General features: G+C 37.8%; 1 protein-coding gene across 1 annotated transcript; it reads right to left on the bottom strand.

Moving 5' to 3' along the window:
- Window positions 1-2,917: 2,917 nt before the first annotated feature.
- LOC111196370 (GTPase IMAP family member 2-like) lies at window positions 2,918-10,552 on the bottom strand. Its single transcript, XM_022685584.2, has 2 exons — window positions 10,353-10,552; window positions 2,918-3,714 (listed from the first exon to the last, which is right to left on the bottom strand). Exons 1-2 carry the CDS (start codon window positions 10,477-10,479, stop codon window positions 2,918-2,920), a joined length of 924 nt encoding a protein of 307 aa, XP_022541305.2. The 5' UTR covers window positions 10,480-10,552.
- Window positions 10,553-20,709: the final 10,157 nt, after the last annotated feature.

Here is a 20,709-nt window from a genome sequence, read left to right as displayed (position 1 = left end):
CCCACAGCCGCCGCTGACTGACCTCGCTCTGTATTTACAGATCAGAAGTATAAATATAACTGTGTCTTCAGTGTGACACGAAAAGAAATCACTGAATTTAACTCACTTTGTCACTCACCTCCTCCACAGTGTCTCCCTCTTTATAAAAAGCTAAATATCTATTGAGCCACTGAACAATTTGTCTATGATAGGTTTAAAAATAAAGAAAACGTAAAAAAGCTAAATACAAAGCCAAAAATAAAATAAAACAAAGCTAAATATCGATTGAACCACTGAACAATGTGTCTCTGAAAATAAAGAAAACTTAAGAAAACGTAAAAAAAAAAAAAAAACTAAATAAAAGAAACTAAAAAAAAAAATGTAGAATAACAGTTCCGGCTCACTGCTGCTCTTATTATAACATTTAAGAACATGGCAAAAAAAACTAATTTATGCAATTCACGTAAAAATTAAGTTATTGTAAAAAAAAAAAGTGACGTCCTATTTAAAAAGCAACAGAAGTTGTTCATTTGTAACCTTTCTAACATATTTATGGTGTTTTTACTCACTTTTTTCCCTCCCACAACTCTAATCCTTTACAGCTTCAAAAACATGTATTATTCTAATTAGGTGATGACCTCATTTAGCGACTTCTAGCGACTTTTAGGACAGCCAATAGCTACTTTCCTTACTGAGGAGTTGGCAACACTGGTCGGAAGTGCGCAGACTCAGGAGCGGCAGAGGTGGACTCGGCGTGCGGCGTGGTGAGAACGGCGAGAGTGAGCCGGAGTACGGACCACGAGGCTGGCACTTGCAGCAGAACGGGGAGGTTACTGAAGCAGGAGCACGCGGTGACCACTGTTGCTGTCGGGATCGTGTTGGACTGGTGACCGGGGGTCGAGCCATACACTGTGGGCGAGCGGCTGCTGGTTCTGAGTACAGTTTTGACTGTGCTCAGAGAGGTGTGAGTACAAACCATAGACTGTATATAGCTGGACAGAGCATCGTCTCTCAAAAGTCAAGCCACCACAGTTCGGGTGCCCCCTGCTGTTCGGTTTCAGAAAGCTGTGTAACCCCACCCACCCCCATAGGTTTCAATGGCAAAACAGACAAATTTCAATCACGTTTTTTTTTTTCCAATATACTGTAATTCTACCTCCTTTATTTAAATGCAGCAGCTAGTGTAACCTCTGCTTATTTTATTACATTTTTATATCCCCACAGAATTAGTTTTTTAAAAACGTTATTCAGCTCTATTCAAAAAAGGTGTGGTTATTGTAAAAGGGCTGGTTATGGGCGGGACCAATAACAGATCGTCAGCTCCGCTCCACTCCGCTCTGCAGCCTGTGACCTCGAGGCAGCCCTCAGGGGCGTGGTTATTTAAATGAGTAGGCTGTCTCTCCACAGTCTTTCTCCCTCCTCTGGACTCTACTGCGCAGAATCGAGTTTCGGGATCGCCAAAACGGCGGAAGATTTTGGCTTCATTTTCACTGAATGAATGGGATAGGCGACACGGCGTCCATCTTTTTTTACAGTCTCTGGTACAAACAGCCTTTTTATTTACAGTGTATGAGCTGTAGAGTGATAGTTGGCTTGGTGATATAGGAAGTTTTATTCAGTAAATTGCATAAGTTAAGCTTTTTATTTATTGTTCTCCCCTGTATTATATATTTGAGGCTGATTAGTCTAAAGGAACTAGTTGCTGTTCAGGCTTTCCTGTGCCCTGTTCGGGACGCGATTGGACCCTGTGGACAGAGAAGAACTGCATCTGCCTGCCCTGGAAGCTGTTCATCCTAGAGACTGGGACATTTTTTTATTTTGTTTTGTTCGTTTAATGTTAATTTTGCTCTTTATTTTGTTTATTGGTGTATCCAGTCTGATCTGAGGTTATTAACCTTAAAAGTTATGCAAATATTTCTAGTCTGACTCATGCATGCTTTTTAGCTGTTTTTTGTCTAGAGAAAATAACAATTAAACAGCTTAGTTCTTATTTTTGTTGTTGTCTCCTTCGGGTAATTATACTGGTATAGACTGTATTCCATCCCAAACTGAGTCATATTTTTAATTATTAAGCTAGGTTAGTTCCAGGGGTTACTTTGAGTGTGCAAAATTAGTGTTCATTGTAAATTTAAAGATTGGGTTGTGCAAGGGATGATTAAGTCCCCTTGTGGATAAACTCACTAGGGTAAATTTGTGACAAGAGGTTCTTCCTGATCGATTCACTACTCAATCTGGGTATTGTGGGTTTAGGACCTTAACACACGCACTCTTGTATTTTGTCCCTGGGACATTTACATCCTATAACACTACTAGCTTCAGCTCTGAGCGCCGCCAGCACTGTACTGATAATGACATACATAGATATATATATATATATATATGACATGTCTATGACATGATCAATACAAATATAGCGGCACACATATTAATAATCTTCTTTTGCACTTTTTAAGTAATTAATGCCTGGTTTTAAATGTCAGGGCTCTCCAGATTCTAGTAAGGAGGTGTGGAGATACTTTGAGCTGGATTACGGTGTAAAAAGTGATCTATCAGGGTAAACTATGGCCTGTATCACCCAGTCTGAAGGGTGTTTGTTGGATAAACTGGTGGGCTATTCATCAAAGATAAAAACTTTTTATCATGTTTTACTACAACAAAAGTTCTCTAAAGGCCCTAAAAAAGTTAGGCTGAGCGTATCATCTGCATGTTGATGATAACTGATGTCGCATTGCTTAATGATATAAGGGAATGGAAGCATATATATACTGTAAAAGGAGTGTAGGGGAAGAAGTACCTAACGATGTCATCTCAACCATTCCAAGACTCAACCACTACCCTGAGACCTACCCAGTACCCACAAATAGACCTGGTTACATTCACTGTGCTCAAATTTCCCCGTACAATTCCCCACAGTGATCGCCCTCTCTCTAAAACCTCTTCAGAACAGGCCTACAACCGACTCTACGGTTTGCATGACGTAGTCGAAATCGAACGCCATGACCGTATCACCGAGGCCGAGCTGCTCCACCACATTTGCAAGAGCAGAACTCTTGCTGAGCATCATAACAGCTGAACCCCCCACGAGCGCCAGGGTATGAAGAGTACAGTATTTAGTTACCCAGGTGATCTTTTCCTTGGTGATAGGACTTGTGTAATGCTTATTCTCAGGGTTTCTCTTTTTCATCTCATCATCAATCTGATCTAGAAGCTCTTCGACCTGATTACTTTCCTTGTCTTCATTACTGAATACCTTGTAACGCCCCCCACAACTCTCAATCAGTTCCTTCAAGCCCTGATTCTTTTCAATAATATGATCTATCTTATCTTCTGGCTTCAGCTTCTCACCATTAGTGAAGAGCACCATGGAGAAGGAGCTAACATCTGAACGCAACGTCTTATTCACTTTTTTCAGTATCTCACCATGCTTCTCTGAGAAAGATCCCAGAGCAACGACGAAGAGAAAGACATGGGGTCCTGGATCACAGCAGAGCAGGGCGGTCTTCAGCTCTTCTTTCAACACAGTATCGTTGAGACCACTCTTATACATGGCCGGAGTGTCCACCACCATCACCTCTCTCCCGTCCACCTTTCCCATTTTTCCACACGAACTCCGCGTCGTGTCAGACATGCCGACCCCAGAAGGAAAGACATCACCGCCCAGGATGGTGTTACCAGTTGTGCTCTTTCCCATATTCGTGGAGCCCAGCAACACCAGCTTCAGTGGTTCCTCCTTTCCTGAAAAGCATTGGTCTCAATATCTCATTTGCTCTGGATATTTCTCTTTGTAACAGTTTATAAATAAAACACACCACCAGGTAATGTCAATATCTAAATGTAAATAATGAACATAAGGAGAATCATGTTAAAACAGGAAAGAAAATTTATTGGATTATAATTTGTTCAAAACATCATTTAGACTTTTCACTTTTGCATCGTTTATATCGTCATGTCAGAAAAAGTCATTGTTCCAATTATTCCAAAGAAAAAACAAACATCATTTAGTTCAAATTTTACAATTTTCATACAGTCCAGGCTTTTACAAAAGCTTCACAGATTTGTCAGAAATGACACATTTTAGCACAGAGCCTCATGCCCTGACCTTAATCTACTGTACAAAGCTACTACACAGCTTCTTCAGCCTGCTGCCATCAGGTAGGAGACTGAAGAGTTTTATCCTTTGTACTAGCAGGTATTTTATTCTTTTTTATTTGATATTCTTCCTATTGTTCCTAAGGAGAAGGAGGAGAAGCTACGAGTCCTGGGCTTGCTATGAGATAAGATGCTAGTTCCTTCTCAGATCGTTGTTATATACAGTAACAGTTGTTTGGCTGAAATAACCTCAATAAGTAAAATACTGTAACCATTTATGAGTTTCTGACATCAACTGTGATCATTTTCCCTCTCCTCCAAAAGTGCCAAAAGTTTTACGTAAAAAAAAACTGCAATCAAAATGTTAAAAATCAAAAGGAAAAATTGTATGCTGCAAATTTAAAAGAGAAAAAAATATAAAGCAAATATATATTTTTAAATATACTTGGTTACTTTACTCTGGATTACATTTTTGCACTGGTTGCACCAGCGCGCCTGACTTTTTTTCTTAGGTGCACCAGCACAAATGTTAGATGCACCCAAATATTCAACTGCATTGCTTTTAACACTGCAGTTTTACATGTTTACTTTTTTTAGTTCTGTCCATCTAGGCAATATTGACTTGTAAAACAAACTGTGTTCAGCATAAAGTTCTATATTTGAAGCACAATTTTAGAAGAAAGGTAATATACAGAAAATATGTTGGTGTTTAACGTGCTTTACTGAACTTAAATTTCAGATTAAATCTCTCCAGATAAATGAAATAAAAATAAAATGTAAAACTGCTTCTGTGTTTTAAAGGCTTCAAACCCAATCTCTTATAGCTCAATATCTTATGGATTATTCTCCATGGCCCAAGACTAATTGTATATAGTTTGATGCACCTTTTGTCATTTAAATAACTTTTTCTTTTTTTTTTTTTTGGAAAAGGTCACACGTGCCAGCAGTTACTCAAAGACTGTGACCGAAATGGCTCACTGTTTACTAGTTAGGGCACTATTGAGTATGTCAGCCATTTTTCTTTGAGTGTCCGAATCATGAGGAAGATTTTGAGCGTAATTTTGAGGGCACTAAAAACTCCCATAATGCATCATGATTTATAGTAAATTTAGCTGCTTACTAAGCAAGTTAAATGTGTCCCAAAATGCATTGCGGGTCTCTTTACTAAGCAACAGACAGCCGAAGAAACGGAGCGGACAGAGAGCCACCAGGGTTGCCAGATTGTTAGAGTGTAATTCAGATAAAATCAATTCACAGGGTAAAACGCGTTTTAAATCCACCAAAATACTGAGAAAACCACCCAAACAGCGGATGTTCATCATATTAACAATATTACAGGGTATATTCCAACATGATCTTAAATAAAATATCATAAATATCTTAAATATCACTAATTAAAAAAAAAAAAACATTTAAATGAGTTTATCTGCATGTTTGTATTATGTGTTTTTTGCCTTGTATTACAGGACACACGGACCAAAAAAGTAAATACAGTACATTAAAATAATCTTGCAAGCAATTAAAGAAAGAATTACTCGCATATAAGAACAAACAAACACAGCTTCAAATTTCCATCAGCAAAGCTCTGTCTCTGTCTGGATCTCTAAATATAACACTGCTGGGTTAAATTTCCTCCTAACATTCGGTAGTTTTGTTCACCCGTCAAATCACAGCGTTTCCTCCAGACAATTTCTCGACATTTGGCATGAAACCACCCAATCTGGCAACACTGCGAGCCGGTGTACGCTGTTAATTTCAGGTTTTCTACATGTAGTTCAATAGTATTTATATTTTGATCAGCGTAAATATAAAACGCAAATAAATGACTTCATGATCAGCTCAGAGCTTCACTAACTTTAATTCAGAGCTCAGTTCAGTGTGTTTATGGAGTTTTAAACACGACTCAACCCCCCTCACCTGTGTGTGTTTAAGCGACCGGTGCTGTCCGAATTCACTCCTGTTTTACCACTAATTAGTGAACTACATAGTGTCTCCCTAATTAGCGCAACACTAATGAGGGAGTAGGGAGCCATTTCGGTCACAGCCAAATACATCTGAAAGAAAAAACTACTCTCAAAGACATTTTTATATTAGTTGAAATGTTTTGCACTGCTGTAATAATCTATACCAGACCTGCTTAAAACGCTTAAAACTAAATGCAATGATTAATTTAGATATTTTATCATATTTTGATTTAAATATTAAAAATGTACTTAGTACGGTCAAAACTAAATAAAATAGATTTTCTTTATTGTTCTTGGTTTCTAAGTGTAAGTCTACAAGCTGATCTAATGACTTTTTATGACACCTAGCTGATAGTGGATTAGCTGCAATGGCTAACTGCTAACCGGCTAACTGTTCTGTGTTTTTAAGTGTTCTTACCTGAATTAATTTGTTTTGTGTTTATGAATAACAGATTGATTTATTAGTGCTGGTTAGAGTGGGGAGGATCTGTGGTTTGATATTAGATGTGGATTATGGATTTAGTTCATTTTAGTTAGTTACAGATTATCTTCAAGTGTTTCACTCCATTAAAAAGCTCACGTTAGCGAAGTGTGCTACATATTCACACGCAAAGTATAGTACTTTCCTAGTCAGTGAGCTAGTGAGTTAGCTAGTTAGTGAGTTAGCTAGTCAGTGAGCAGGTGAGTTAGCTAGTCAGTGAGCTAATGAGTTAGGTAGTCAGTGAGCTAGTGAGTTAGCTAATCAGTGAGCTAGTGAGTTAGCTAGTTAGTGAGCTTGTGAGTTATCTAGTTAGTGAGCTTGTGAGTTATCTAGTTAGTGAGCTAGTGAGTTAGCAAATCAGTGAGCTAGTGAGTTAGCTAGTTAGTGAGCTAGTGAGTTAGCTAATCAGTGAGCTAGTGAGTTAGCTAGTTAGTGAGCTTGTGAGTTATCTAGTTAGTGAGCTTGTGAGTTATCTAGTTAGTGAGCTAGTGAGTTAGCTAATCAGTGAGCTTGTGAGTTATCTAGTTAGTGAGCTAGTGAGTTAGCTAGTTAGTGAGCTAGTGAGTTAGCTAATCAGTGAGCTTGTGAGTTATCTAGTTAGTGAGCTAGTAAGTTAGCTAATCAGTGAGCTAGTGAGTTAGCTAATTAGTGAGTTAGCTAGTTAGTGAGTTAGCTAGTCAGTGAGCCAATGAGTTAGCTAGTTAGTGAGCTCGTGAGTTAGCTAGTTAGTGACCTAGTGATTTAGCTAGTTAGTGAGCTAGTGAGTTAGCTAGTTAGTGAGCTAGTGAGTTAGCTAATCCGTGAGCTAGTGAGTTAGCTTGTTAGTGAGCTAGTGAGTTAGCTAATCAGTGAGCTAGTGAGTTAGCTAGTTAGTGAGCTAGTGAGTTAGCTAATCAGTGAGCTAGTGAGTTAGCTAGTTAGTGAGTTAGCTAGTCAGTGAGCTAGTGAGTTAGCTAGTTAGTGAGCTAGTGAATTAGCTTAACAGTGAGCTAGTGAGTTAGCTAGTTAGTGAGGTAGTGAGTAAGCTAATCCGTGAGCTAGTGAGTTAGCTAATCAATGAGCTAGTGCGTTAGCTAGTTAGTGAGCTAGTGAGTTAGCTAATCAGTGAGCTAGTGAGTTAGCTAATCAGTGAGCTAGTGAGTTAGCTAATCAGTGAGCTAGTGAGTTAGCTAATCAGTGAGCTAGGGAGTTAGCAAGTTAGTGAGCTAGTGAGTTAGCTAATCAGTGAGCTAGTGAGTTAGCTAGTCAGTGAGCTAGTGAGTTACCTATTCAGTGAGCTAATGTGATACCTAGTTACTGAGCTAGTGAGTTACCTAGTGGGTAAGCTAGTCAGTGAGCTAGTGAGTAAGCTAGTCAGTGAGCTAGTGAGTTAGCTAGTCAGTGAGCTACTGAGTCAGCAAGTGAGTTAGCTAATCAGTGAGCTAGTGAGTTAGCTAATCAGTGAGCTAGTGAGTTAGCTAACCAGTGAGCTAGTGAGTTAGCTAATCAATGAGCTAGTGCGTTAGCTAGTTAGTGAGCTAGTGAGTAAGCTAGTCAGTGAGCTAGTGAGTTAGCTAGTCAGTGAGCTACTGTGTCAGCTAGTGTTAGCTAGCTAGTGCGTTAGCTAGTCAGTGAGCTAGTGAGTTAGCTAGTCAGTGAGCTACTGTGTCAGCTAGTGTGTTAGCTAGTTAGTGTGCTAGTGAGTTAGCTAGTCAGTGAGCTAGTGAGTTAGCTAGTTACCTAGTCAGTGAGCTAGTGAGTTACCTAGTCAGTGAGCGAGTTAGTGAGCTAGTGAGTTACCTAGTCAGTGAGCTACTGAGTCAGCAAGTGAGTTAGCTAATCAGTGAGCTAGTGAGTTAGCTAATCAGTGAGCTAGTGAGTTAGCTAACCAGTGAGCTAGTGAGTTACCTAGTCAGTGTGCTAATGAGTTAGCTAGTTACCTAGTCAGTGAGTAAGTGAGTTACCTAGTCAGTGTACTAGTGAGTTACCTAGTCAGTGTACTAGTGAGTTACCTAGTCAGTGAGTTAGTGAGTTACCTAGTCAGTGAGTTAGTGAGTTACCTAGTCAGTGAGGTAGTGAGTTACCTAGTCAGTGTGCTAATGAGTTAGCTAGTTACCTAGTCAGTGTACTAGTGAGTTACCTAGTCAGTGTACTAGTGAGTTACCTAGTCAGTGTACTAGTGAGTTACCTAGTCAGTGTACTAGTGAGTTAGCTAGTCAGTGAGCTAGTGAGTTAGCTAGTCAGTGAGTTAGTGAGTTACCTAGTCAGTGAGCTAGTGAGTTACCTAGTCAGTGAGTTAGTGAGTTACCTATTTAGTGTGCTAGTGAGTTACCTAGTCAGTTTGCTAGTGAGTTAGCTAGTTACCTAGTCAGTGACCTAGTGAAGTTCCTAGTCAGTGAGTTAGTGAGTTACCTAGTCAGTGAGCTAGTTATTTACCCAGTCAGTGAGCTAGTGAGTTACCTTGTCAGTTAGCTAATGAGTTACCTATTTAGTGTGCTAGTGAGTTACCTAGTCAGTTTGCTAGTGAGTTAGCTAGTTACCTAGTCAGTGAGCTAGTGAATTTCCTAGTCAGTGAGTTAGTGAGTTACGTAGTCAGTGAGCTAGTGAGTTAGCTAGTCAGTGAGCTAGTGAGTTACCCAGTCAGTGAGCTAGTGAGTTACCTTGTCAGTGAGCTAGTGAGTTACCTATTTAGTGTGCTAGTGAGTTACCTAGTCAGTTTGCTAGTGAGTTAGCTAGTTACCTAGTCAGTGAGCTAGTGAATTTCCTAGTCAGTGAGTTAGTGAGTTACCTAGTCAGTGAGCTAGTGAGTTACCCAGTCAGTGAGCTAGTGAGTTACCTTGTCAGTGAGCTAGTGAGTTACCTAGTTAGTGAGCTAGTGAGTTACCCAGTCAGTGAGCTAGTGAGTTACCTAGTAAGTGAGCTAGTGAGTTACCTAGTAAGTGAGCTAGTGAGTTACCCAGTCAGTGAGCTAGTGAGTTACCTAGTCAGTGAGCTAGTGAGTTACCCAGTCAGTGAGCTAGTGAGTTACCTAGTCAGTGAGTTACCTAGTCAGTGAGCTAGTGAGTTTGCTAGTCAGTGAGCTAGTGAGTTACCCAATCAGTGAGCTAGTGAGTTACCCAGTCAGTGAGCTAGTGAGTTACCCAGTCAGTGAGCTAGTGAGTTACCCAGTCAGTGAGCTAGTGAGTTAGCTAGTTATCTACTTTGCGTGTGAATATTTAGCACACCGCGCTAACGTGAGCTTTTTAATGGAGAAATACACTTGCTTAGAGAATAAATATGACATTAAACATAACATTTAATTTAATTTAATTGTAAAAGTCCAAAACCAGCTGAGCAATGGAAATTTAAGGGAATCACCTTCTTGTCGGCCCTGCCCACCCGTTAACACTGTGCCAAAACTTAGAAGCAAAAAACTGAAGCAGAAGCAAACCAGAGATTCCAGAAGTAAAAGTCTTTAACAGAAAAATATTTTAAAATCCACAGAAAATTCACAAAAACACAAAAATAAAAGTAAAGACTCGCAAAATCCACATGGAAATAATTTTCAAATAACTGCAAAAGACAATAAAGAAACCAAGTATATTTAAAAAGATATATTTGCTATATATTTTTTCTCTTTTGAATTTGCAACATACAATTTTTGATTTTGATTTTCAACATTTTGACTGCAGATTTTATTTTTTTTGTATAAAACTTTTGGCATAAAATTTACTCCATATTCAAACAGAAAAAAATCACATTATAACATAAGCAGACCCAGAGCTTGATTTACTTATAATAAGATATCTCCATTCAAATGCAGTAATGAGAATAAATGATAAATGATGAGATATTTAATTGAGAATTATGTCTGTTCTTACCTTCTTTGCTCATTTTCAGAGTTGAGATGAAATCTTCCTCAGGAGCTGCTGCTGTATTCAGGAATCTCACAGAACCGCCGTCTGCAGATGATCTGGATGCAGCAGCTCCACAGTCTTTTATATCCATTCTGTGCTGTCTGGCCCCTCCCCCTCTCTGCCCTAACTCCTCCCCTCTCCGTAATGGCCACTCCCCCTCTGTCTTGTCCCTCCCCCTCTCGGCAATGGCCACTCCCCCTATATGTCCTGGCTCCTCCTCTTTTTTTCTATATAATCATCTGCGGTTTGTACAGCTCATATGTATATGTGAATATATTTATTCAACACCAATTAAATATTTATATTTAGGTAGTGTATTTATTTGTTTATTGTATAATTTATACTTTTATCTTTATGCAGTATACTTGGCGAGGAGCAAAGAAAGAATTTTAATTGTGTGAGGAAACTTGTTTCTCACTGTGCACATGACAATAAACTCTTTGAATCTTGAATCTTGAGTTTTGGTTGTATTAATGAGGAGATTCAGGCGTGTTTTGTCTGTGTGCAACACTCCTTCATTTAGTATAAAAAAAAGAAATTACTTAAATGAACTCTGTATGCAGGAACATAAAAGCATCTATAAGCAGAAACTAATTTACTGTGGATGCTTTTATATTACAGTTTAGATCAGACCCAACAAATCCAGCCTGACTCGACCCGAGCTCGACCCGACCCGCATTATAAACTGCCATTATGAGCCCGAGCCTGATTTAAACCCCACAGTATTTTAGTAAGCTATAACAGCACTGTAGTAAGTATAACATTAAAGCCATGAACGTTTTTTAGTAAGTAGAGCATTAAAACAGAACTTTTTAAAATGAGTAGAGCATTAAAACCTTTTCAGTAAATAGAGTATTACAATTAAAAGTGTTCATTAGGAACTAGAGATTTAAAACTCATTTTTTTATGTACAGCATAAAAACTGAACTTGTTTTAGTAAGTAGAACATTAAAACTGAACTTTTTCATTAGGTAGAACATTAAACCAGATTTTTCTGTGTGTAGAGCGTTAAAGCTTGTTTTAATGAGTACAATGTTAAAACATTCAATCTGAACTTTCATATTAAATTAAGCATTCAAACTGGGCTTCTTTAGTAATTAGAGAGTAAAAACTAAGCATTTTACTGAGTAAAGCATTACAACTGAGACCCCTAAGTAAGAAGATAATTAAAACTATTTTTAAGAAGTAGAGCATTAAAACAGAACACATTTAATGAGTTTTAAAGCATTAAAACTAAGCTTTTTTAGTAATTCGACATTTAAAACTGGGTTATTATTAAGTACAACATTAAAACTGACCATTTTAGTAGGAAGAACATTAAAACAGATTTTTTTGTGTAGAGCATTACATTTTTTAAATAAGTACAGTTTTTATTAAGTAGAGCATTAAATCTGAGCTTTTTCTGTAAGAAGAGCACTGAAACTGAGATTTTTTAGTAAATAGAGCAGTAAAACTGAACTTTTTCAGTGAGTAGAGTATTAAAACTAAGCTTTTCAGTAAATAAAGAGTTAACATTGAGTTTTTTAGTAAGTAAAATATTCAAACTGATTTTTTTGAAATATGCTGTTAAAAACCGAGGTTTTTAGTGAGTACAGCATTAAACTTGAATGAACTTTTATAATAAGTAGAGCATTAAAACTTTTTTGGTTAGAAGAACATTAAATCTAATCTTTTTTTAGTAAACAGAGCATTAAAACATTCATGCGTTCATGATGCTGGATGCATGATTCTGGAGCCTATCCCAGCTAAGTTAGTCTACACCCTGGACAGGCTGCCAATCCATCGCAGAGCATTAAAACTGAACTAATTTAATAAGTAAAACATTAAAACTGAACTAATTTAATAAGTAAAACATTAAAACTGAACTAATTTAATAAGTAAAACATTAAAACTGAACTAATTTAATAAGTAAAACATTAAAACTGAACTAATTTAATAAGTAAAACATTAAAACTGAGGTTTTTTTAGTAAGTACAGCATTAAAACTCATTTAAAACTAATTTATTTGACCATTTACATCAGCCCAACAGACTTTTGATCCATTAAGGCTGTCAAGAGTCGTTGTTGTAGTGTGTGTACATATAATAAAAAACACACAATTTCCTCTAGAACTGACAAATGAAGTCGAATGTTCCAACTGTAAAATAAGGCACACTTAAATCCTTTTATTTTTCCCAAAAATAACAGCTGCTATGGTGGGCCATGTTGCAACTATAACAGCTGAAAATGAAGTTCTTCAGTACGACAAATCTCCAGGACTTTACTACTACTGTTGTAAAATGTAATAAATATGAGAAATGAGTTCAGCTATCAGTGATGCTTGTGATGATATTTAGTGTTTAATGCTTTTAGTTTAATAGAAGTATTAAACAGTGATCAGTCTGTGCTGCTGATCTCCATTTATCTCTAAATCCAAAAAGCTGCTTTGGGAAATATGTAAATGAGAGAAAGTGTGATATCACGCCTACAGCTGCTTCTAAAGATACACCTCAAACGATGCACTTGAGAAACCACAACATCACACCTAAAAGCTGTTAGTAACGCTCACTTTAGGTGTGTTTAGACGAAGTGCACGTGGACTAGAGTTCACATCAGGCCCAGAATCTCCAGCCTGACTCTACCCGAGCCCGACCCGGTCCGACCCGTAAACTCTCATTATGAGCCCGAGCCCGAATTAAGGTTAAAGAGTTTAACCTGAGCTGTTTAACTACAGTTCTGAGCTGTACACTGAAAAATGATGAGTAAAATTTACTTTAAAAAGCTTCCCAACTTTCTGCATTTGCTTTTTTTAAGTAAATTTAATTTCAGATTAATTTCAGTAACTTCAACTCGGTTTCAAGACTTAAATGTTACACAGAGTAAATAAGTGAACTGAACTTCAGTCAATCCTTTCTTTTAGTAAACTTTACTTCATTTCTGCATACAATATTATCTAATTACAATTAATTAATTTATACAATACTAATTCATTTAATTTAAGTTAAAAACACACATTCAAATAGTTACATAATCTCAAATATTAATTTTAGAAACAGACCAAGTCTCACTGTCTCAACACATAGATGGCATGTGTCATGATGGGGTACAGAATACAGACACTCGCTGAACCAGTTTAGGATTTTATTAAAAACCCACAGGGTACAAAACAAAACAGTAGCAGTAGGTAGTGAACACTGTTAAGCAGAAACCAGGAGGGAGAGACCGTTACCGGATAGTGAGGCAGTCCAATGGTCTTACACGGGGCAGGCAGTATCAGAGGAGATCCACAATCAGAAACAATACACAGTCCAGAGTTCATACACCAAGCAGGCAGTATCAGAGGTGATCGTAACCGATAACAGTTCAGGTAATACACAAAATCCACAGAGTAGGCAAGTCAAAAATCAGAGTCGAGAAAACAAAAGCAAGGACATACACAAGAAAACTGTAACAGAGAATAACGCTTTGTAATGTGGACGAAACCAGGCAATACTCGGCGATGTGTGTGAGTGTGAGCAGTCCTTAAATACTACAGGTAATCAGTATTCAGGACTTCCTGGCCGGGGCAGGTGAGGTGTCACGTGATCGGCAGTGTGTGTGATGTCAGTGTGAGGTGCATTCTGGGTGTTGTAGTTTGACTGAGAACCTCCGTTGGAGCTAAGTGTGGAAGGACAGGGAGCGCCTACAACACCAGACGTGACAGCATGTAATATATTATTTTAGTAAACTAGTATAAAGAATGTATTACATGCGATCCGTGTGTTGAGACAGTGTAATATGTGTGTTTTAACTAAAAATATTAACATTTCAGGATTTATAATATATTATGTATCATGAATTATTTCAGCATTATTGTGTACATCAAGTAATTGTTATTAGGTAATATTGTATGCAGAAATTGTGGGCCCTAAATTGGTGATCAATATATGCTATATTACCTTTCTAATAATATATTTGGATAAAAAGTCTAGAGTTCACTAAGTTCTGTTAAAACAGGTGTCTGACCCTTTTTCTGAGGCCTGTACAGTCTGTACCAAGGCGCGAGGTGCTGGTCGAGGCGACCTTGGTTTTGTCTGACTTGTGCCAAAAGCCCCCACCGTTGTTCACCCAGACGTTGCTGACTCTCTCACGAGAAGAGTGCCCAAGTGAAGAACAGGTGTGCCAAAAGCCCCCACCGTTGTTCACCCAGATACTGTATAAAAGAGCATGTATTCCTCTGTATTATCAGAAGACTGAATCCTCCTGACTGAATCTGGCTGACTTCAAGAACAATAAAGAATCAACTTAGAACTTCGGAACGATTCGCCTTCTCCTTTCTTTAAACTTAAGGTTCTCGTCTGTTTTTACCTTCTTTCTTTTAAACTTAGAACTTTTGTAGTGATGCATGACTAGATACGTTTTTAGGGCTCATTTTAGCTAGCCCAGGCTTCCCTTTCTGGGAGGCCTCAAGAGTCGTGAAATAACGCACGACAAAATGAAGTAAAGTTTACTAAAAGAAAGGATTGACTGAAATTCAGTTCAATTATTTACTCTATTTAACATTTAAGTCTTGAAACTGAGTTGAAGTTACTTAAATTAATCTGAAATTAAATTTACTTGCAAAACTTTTTTAAAGTAAATTTTATGCATCATATTTTTCAGTGTAGGCGCATGTACTGTCTGATTTCTGCCCCCAAAAGTACCCATTTTCTTGTCTGGCGATTGAATAAAGTGCTTTAGATTTTTTGTTGGTTGTAAAATAAAACATTTTTGTAATCTTTGTTTTAAGACTGAATCTAACAACATCTGTATTTAACGATTCAAAACATGTACTGCTGAAACTCAGGCAGCTTTACTTCATTTTTCATCTGAAGATGATTACAAAACTCATTTAAAAAGCATATTTAAAAGCAAGTCCTGTAATTCTCCTTTATTTTAAAGAAATAGTTAACTGCAAGTTCAAATAATTGATATTTATTACAAAATAATCCCTCCTGTTACTGGCACTCACTCCTGTTACTGGAACAGAACAGAAAAATATGAAAAAGAGCTAAATGGCGGCTATGCTAACAGCATGAGGATACTGAGCTCATTCTAGTGATTTTCCTCAAAATTTGTATAAAAAAAATAAAGAAATAATATGTAAGAATTAATTTAGGTAACAGGACTGAGTGTTGAGACTGAGCTCTTCAGTCATCGTTACAAATAAGATCAAATATACAGAAAAACTAATGAGGACCTTAATTCTGCTCTTACCAGGGTCTTCAGAAGAACCAGCTGATGTCATTTCCTGTTGTAGATGTGACTTCCTGTTGTAAAATGATCCAGGGGTTTCAGATGGGGTAATGGGTTACGGTAACAGGACTGAGTGAAACTCAACTAAAATGTATATTTTAACTTGAATATTATGGATTTATTATGAAAAAAATATTTTTGAAGCTTAGATGAAATTTGGAGTCACTATGCTTAGTAATAAAATGTATTTTAAAGTTATTCTGTGTGCACATTTATGCACGTAATTTCCTGGGTCCAGAAATGGAATCGTTTCGGTGGAATGGCTCTAAAATTAAAAACAGCTTTAATAAACGTAGATCTGCAGTACAGGCCAACTCTCTTATTTTCAGTGTGTTTTCTTTATTTTCATGACTATTTACATTGTAGATTCTCACTGAAGCATCTAAACTATGAATGAACACATGTGGAGTTTTAGTTTTATACTTAACAAAAGAGAGAGACTCGGAAACAGGACGAGACAAACAGCTGGAATTCATGCATTTTCAAATAATTAATTTTCCAATCCACTCAACTATCCTCCCTATTCCTTCTGCTCCACGGTTGACTTATTGTGATTAAATTAAATATGGCGGCGCCCGGAGATTTACCTACACTATGGGATTTAAACAGTGTTTTTTAAATAAACTTCTTGTTCAGTTTTAAAGCTCTAAATGTCTGGTTTTAAATATCAGGATTCTACCAATGAAGTGTGGAGCTACTTTGTGATTTATCTGCAGGGTAAAATATGCCCTATATCACTCATTCTAAAGCCTGTTTGGGTAAAGAGCAGAAAATACTGGATGTCAGAAAGCTGCAGGAGAGCGGAGGAGAGATATTCAACACAGATAAAAACTTTTTATCATGTTTTAATAAATACACCCAAAGTCCATTTCACACCGGAGTTCTCCTTTAACTGAGGTATTAAATATTTTTACCCTTGTTTATCTGGGCAGATGTGGCTGTATCTAACTGTAGGCCTCTTCCAGGTCAGTTTTTTCATCACTGACACATATTTCATGTATCAGGCTGCTGAGGACGTCAGCAGAAACACTAAACAATCATGGCTAGTCTATCTTCTCACTTAAACACAAGCAAGTATGAGGAGAAACCAGACACAAGATACCTGTAAAAACCCTCAAATTTAATTTCTCAACAAAACTATATCTATCCAGATTAACTGAGCCATCATATCGGTGGTTATGGATCTATACCTTCTTACTCAGATCTAATATCCAGGAGGTAGTGTTAGTCTACATGTGGGTACAAAAGCTGTTAATATGTAAATAAGATGGTATATAGGTGCCATATCAGGTCTTTATCTCTCAGGACATCTTCTCTTCTCTAGAAACCACAATATCACACCTACAAGCTGCCCTTAGTAAGCTGTCAAAAGTAATTGGACATGTGAACTTTACCACAAATAAAATATTTATTTTTAATACTTTGTTGAGGATCCTTTGCCGGTAATGACTGCACTGAAAAAAATGATGAGTAAAATTGACTTAAAAAAAGTTTCGCAACTTTCTGCATTTGCTTTTTTAAGTAAATTTAATTTCAAATTCAACTCGGTTTCAAGACTTAAATGTTACACAGAGTGCATAAATTAACTAAACTTCAGTCAATCATTTCTTTTAGTAAACTTTACTTCATTTCTGAATACAATATTACCTAATTATAATTACTTAATTAATACAATATTATTATAAATAATTTTAGTCAAAACACACATTCAAATATTAACATAATCTCAAAGATTTATTTTGTAAACAGATCAAGTCTCACTGTCTCAACAGTTACTATACTAAAAAGAATGTATTACATGTCGTCCATGTGTTGAGACAGTGTAATATGTGTGTTTGAACTAAAAATATTTAAATTTCAGGAATTATAATATATATTGTATCATGAATTGTACCTGTGGAATCAGCAGGGCTGGTAGAAGAGGGAAGGGATTGTGATGAATGGGTAGAAAGATAATAAAAAACATATATAAGTGTATTGGTGAGCCTGGCAGGAAGATGCAGGGTGGCACCAGTGAAGAGAGCTGGATCAGGCGTCGCCACACCATCAAGAGGAGCAAAACCAAGGAGAAGGAAACTGAAAAGTCACCCACAGCGTCTGGGTCTGGAAAGCACTGTGGACTGGTGGTGGAGGCTCAGGGTGTGAGAGGCTATGTTCACATTACCAGGCTGAAGTGACTCAAATCTGATTTTTAGCTCAACATGGCTCAGATTTTTAAAAATCAGATTTGAGTCACTTATATTTGTGATCCTAAATCAGATACATATCTGATCCACGGACATGCAGCATTAATATAAACAGTCAAATCCGAATTAATGCTTCTTTTAGCTTTTACATACTAGCATTAGCGCTAGTGCTACATGCTCCCCTCTCGTACCCACACTGTATCTCTTGGTGCAGCTGTGCAGCTATAGCTGCAAAACTAAAACAGCAAAAGCAAACCGCCTGTCCTTTTTTCTCCTCCTGGACCTGAGCATGAACTTCAGAGCAGCTGTTTACTCTCCACTCCAGCAAAAGATGCTCCACATATGTGCTGCTAACTCATCCATTTCCCTTTATAAAGCTACGAGTCTCTCCTCTCTATAATATGAGGGTTTTTGTTGTTGGTGAAAAAGGAGGCGTTTATGTGAGACATTTCAGAGACAGATTCGTTCATATTAAACACAGATACAGATCACTGTATCATTTTTTCATTTGTGAATGTGAACCGCCAAATCCGATCTGAGCAAAAAAACGGATTTGAACAATTTAACGTGGATTGTAATGTGAACTTAACCAAAGAGTGTTTTTATCGACCAAGTGAGAGAATGGGAAATTAGAGTCCTGTAAGGCATACTGAAGACCAACCACAGTCCAATCCAGGATTGGCCAGGCCCTCATGTTTACGTCCTCCGAGGAAAAGTCTTGGACCCCCAAGAAAACCAAGTTTCTGCTTTTCTTTAAGGGCAAGGTGTCTGGAAAATGATTTTTACTTGTTTTATATAAGTGCTTATTCTTATTTGTCCTTTAAAATATAAGGGAATTTTATAAAGTGTGGACTTAAAGGGCAAGAGTGTGACCTGGAAGGGATGTGTGAGAATGTAAGGGTAGTCTTCATGGGGGTCTTCACATCAACTTTCTAATGCATGATCTTCATATGGCACTAATAATGGTGACCAGATGAATCTTTAACTTGAAAAACAGCATATGTAGGCTCTTTAAGCTTAAAAACACCTTTTCTGATATAAATAGTTATCAATAGACAATGAGAAGTGTCATGTGATGCATTGAAAAAAACTACAATAAATGTTACCAACTTGTACACTACTGGAGTCCTGTTTTCTGCAGTAATGGTAATAGATATGTAGACAGTGTTGGGCTCTGAAAAATTGTCCCGACAAAAGTTTCATATAAGAGCTCTGATTGCTTGGTTCACCCAATGATACCCTACATTATGCTAATTATGTACTAGATCAAACTTCCATTTTATGGTTATGGTTCTATGCCTTGTTACTCAGATATACCCAATATGCAGTCTGTATTTTAAGACCATGTTTACAAAAGCTGCATCAGAAAATTAGTAAAGGAGATCAGTGCCACATCATATCTGTATCTTTCTGACCATCTTCTGCTACTAATGATAAACACATCACACGACGGGCTGTAAAAACCACAGCATCACACCTACAAGCTGTTCTTAGGAACTTCTAGATCTTGTTTACAGGAAAAACATGCATGAAACATTTTAATGCAGATTATTCTTAAAACAATCATACAAGCAAAGATCCAAAACCATTTGGATGCGGTGTAAAACTTAAAAATATATGTAAATAAAAACAAAATGTAAATAATTCACTAAGAAGCAAGCAGCTGGCAAGATCCCGTCTGTGATCCTAAAGTCCTATCCAGAGAGAATTAATATCTCAGGGGGTTCTGGGTAGTTTTCTCTTTTATGTTTTTTATTCTCTGTGATTTTATTCCCGTCCAGAATGATCATGTAGGTGTTTTTCTCAGACGTCCTCTGAGAAAATTACAGGCTGAATTATCTACTGTTTTTCTCTGAACTCCGTGCTCCTCCGGTAATTTTAGTCCCGTCCGGACGCCCATCTCTGAGTTTCGTCTCCTCACATTTAATAAAATAGATATTTGTCCACTGCCGCGCACCGTTATTACACTTTGGGTACTTTACACATTCATCCCCTTATTACAGTTTTTTTTCCAACTGCTAACACACTAAAATGAAATGTGTATCACAATTATTTAAACTGACACACAGAGGATATAAACTCTTCTCAAGTCTCCAAAACTCTAAACACATTTTCTGCTTTACACACAAGAAAAAGAATGGAAAAGTACAAATCTGTGTTGACTTGAAAAGACTGAACGAGAACGTGATACGTGAGAAGTTAATTTTGCCTTACTTGGATGAGGTATTGCCCAAGCTAGCAAAAGGTACGTGAACTCGCTGGTTAACAAGACGGACGAGCTCGCAGCATTAGTGAGAAACCAGAGGACCTACCGGGAGTGCAGTCTCTTCTGCTTCACTGAGACTTGGCTAACCGCTAGCATCTCCGATGCTAATGTAAACATCCCCGGATTCGTCACTGTGAGAGCGGACAGAGACAGCGCGCGGAGCGGCAAATCTAAGGGCGGTGGGCTCGCTATCCTCATTAACAACAGATGGTGTAATCCTGGGCATGTGGCTGTTAAAGAGACTATCTGCTGCCGGGATGTTGAACTGCTCGCGGTGAGTTTAAGACCATATTACGTCCCGCGGGAGTTCTCACATGCCATTGTTGTTTGTGTGTCTGTGCCCCCCCCCCGAGCGGACGTGGAGGCTGCGTGTGACGTCATACACGCGACCATCGCTAGGCTCCAGACACAACACCCGGATGCTTTTGTCGCTCTGTCTGGTGACTTCAACCACATCACGCTGGACTCCACACTGACTTCTTTCACCCAGTATGTGGACTGTCCCACCAGAAAAAAAACAGGACAATTGACCTCCTGTATGCTAACATCAGTGATGCATACACCGCCATCCCACTGCCCCCACTTGGAAAATCTGACCACAACCTGGTTTACCTGC

The sequence above is a fragment of the Astyanax mexicanus genome, chromosome 7 (genome assembly GCF_023375975.1).
Source record: "Astyanax mexicanus isolate ESR-SI-001 chromosome 7, AstMex3_surface, whole genome shotgun sequence".
NCBI classification, from domain to species: domain Eukaryota; kingdom Metazoa; phylum Chordata; class Actinopteri; order Characiformes; family Acestrorhamphidae; genus Astyanax; species Astyanax mexicanus.
This window is presented reverse-complemented; position numbering and strand designations above follow the sequence as displayed.

What these genes read in the sequence shown, in the direction of transcription:
- LOC111196370 (XM_022685584.2), bottom strand. Translation starts at nt 10,479, where the DNA reads ATGGATATAAAAGACTGTGGAGCTGCTGCATCCAGATCATCTGCAGAC. An exon ending in TCTGAAAATGAGCAAAGAAG is followed by an intron (nt 3,715 to 10,352) that starts GTAAGAACAGAC and finishes AATGCTTTTCAG; the next exon opens with GAAAGGAGGAACCACTGAAG.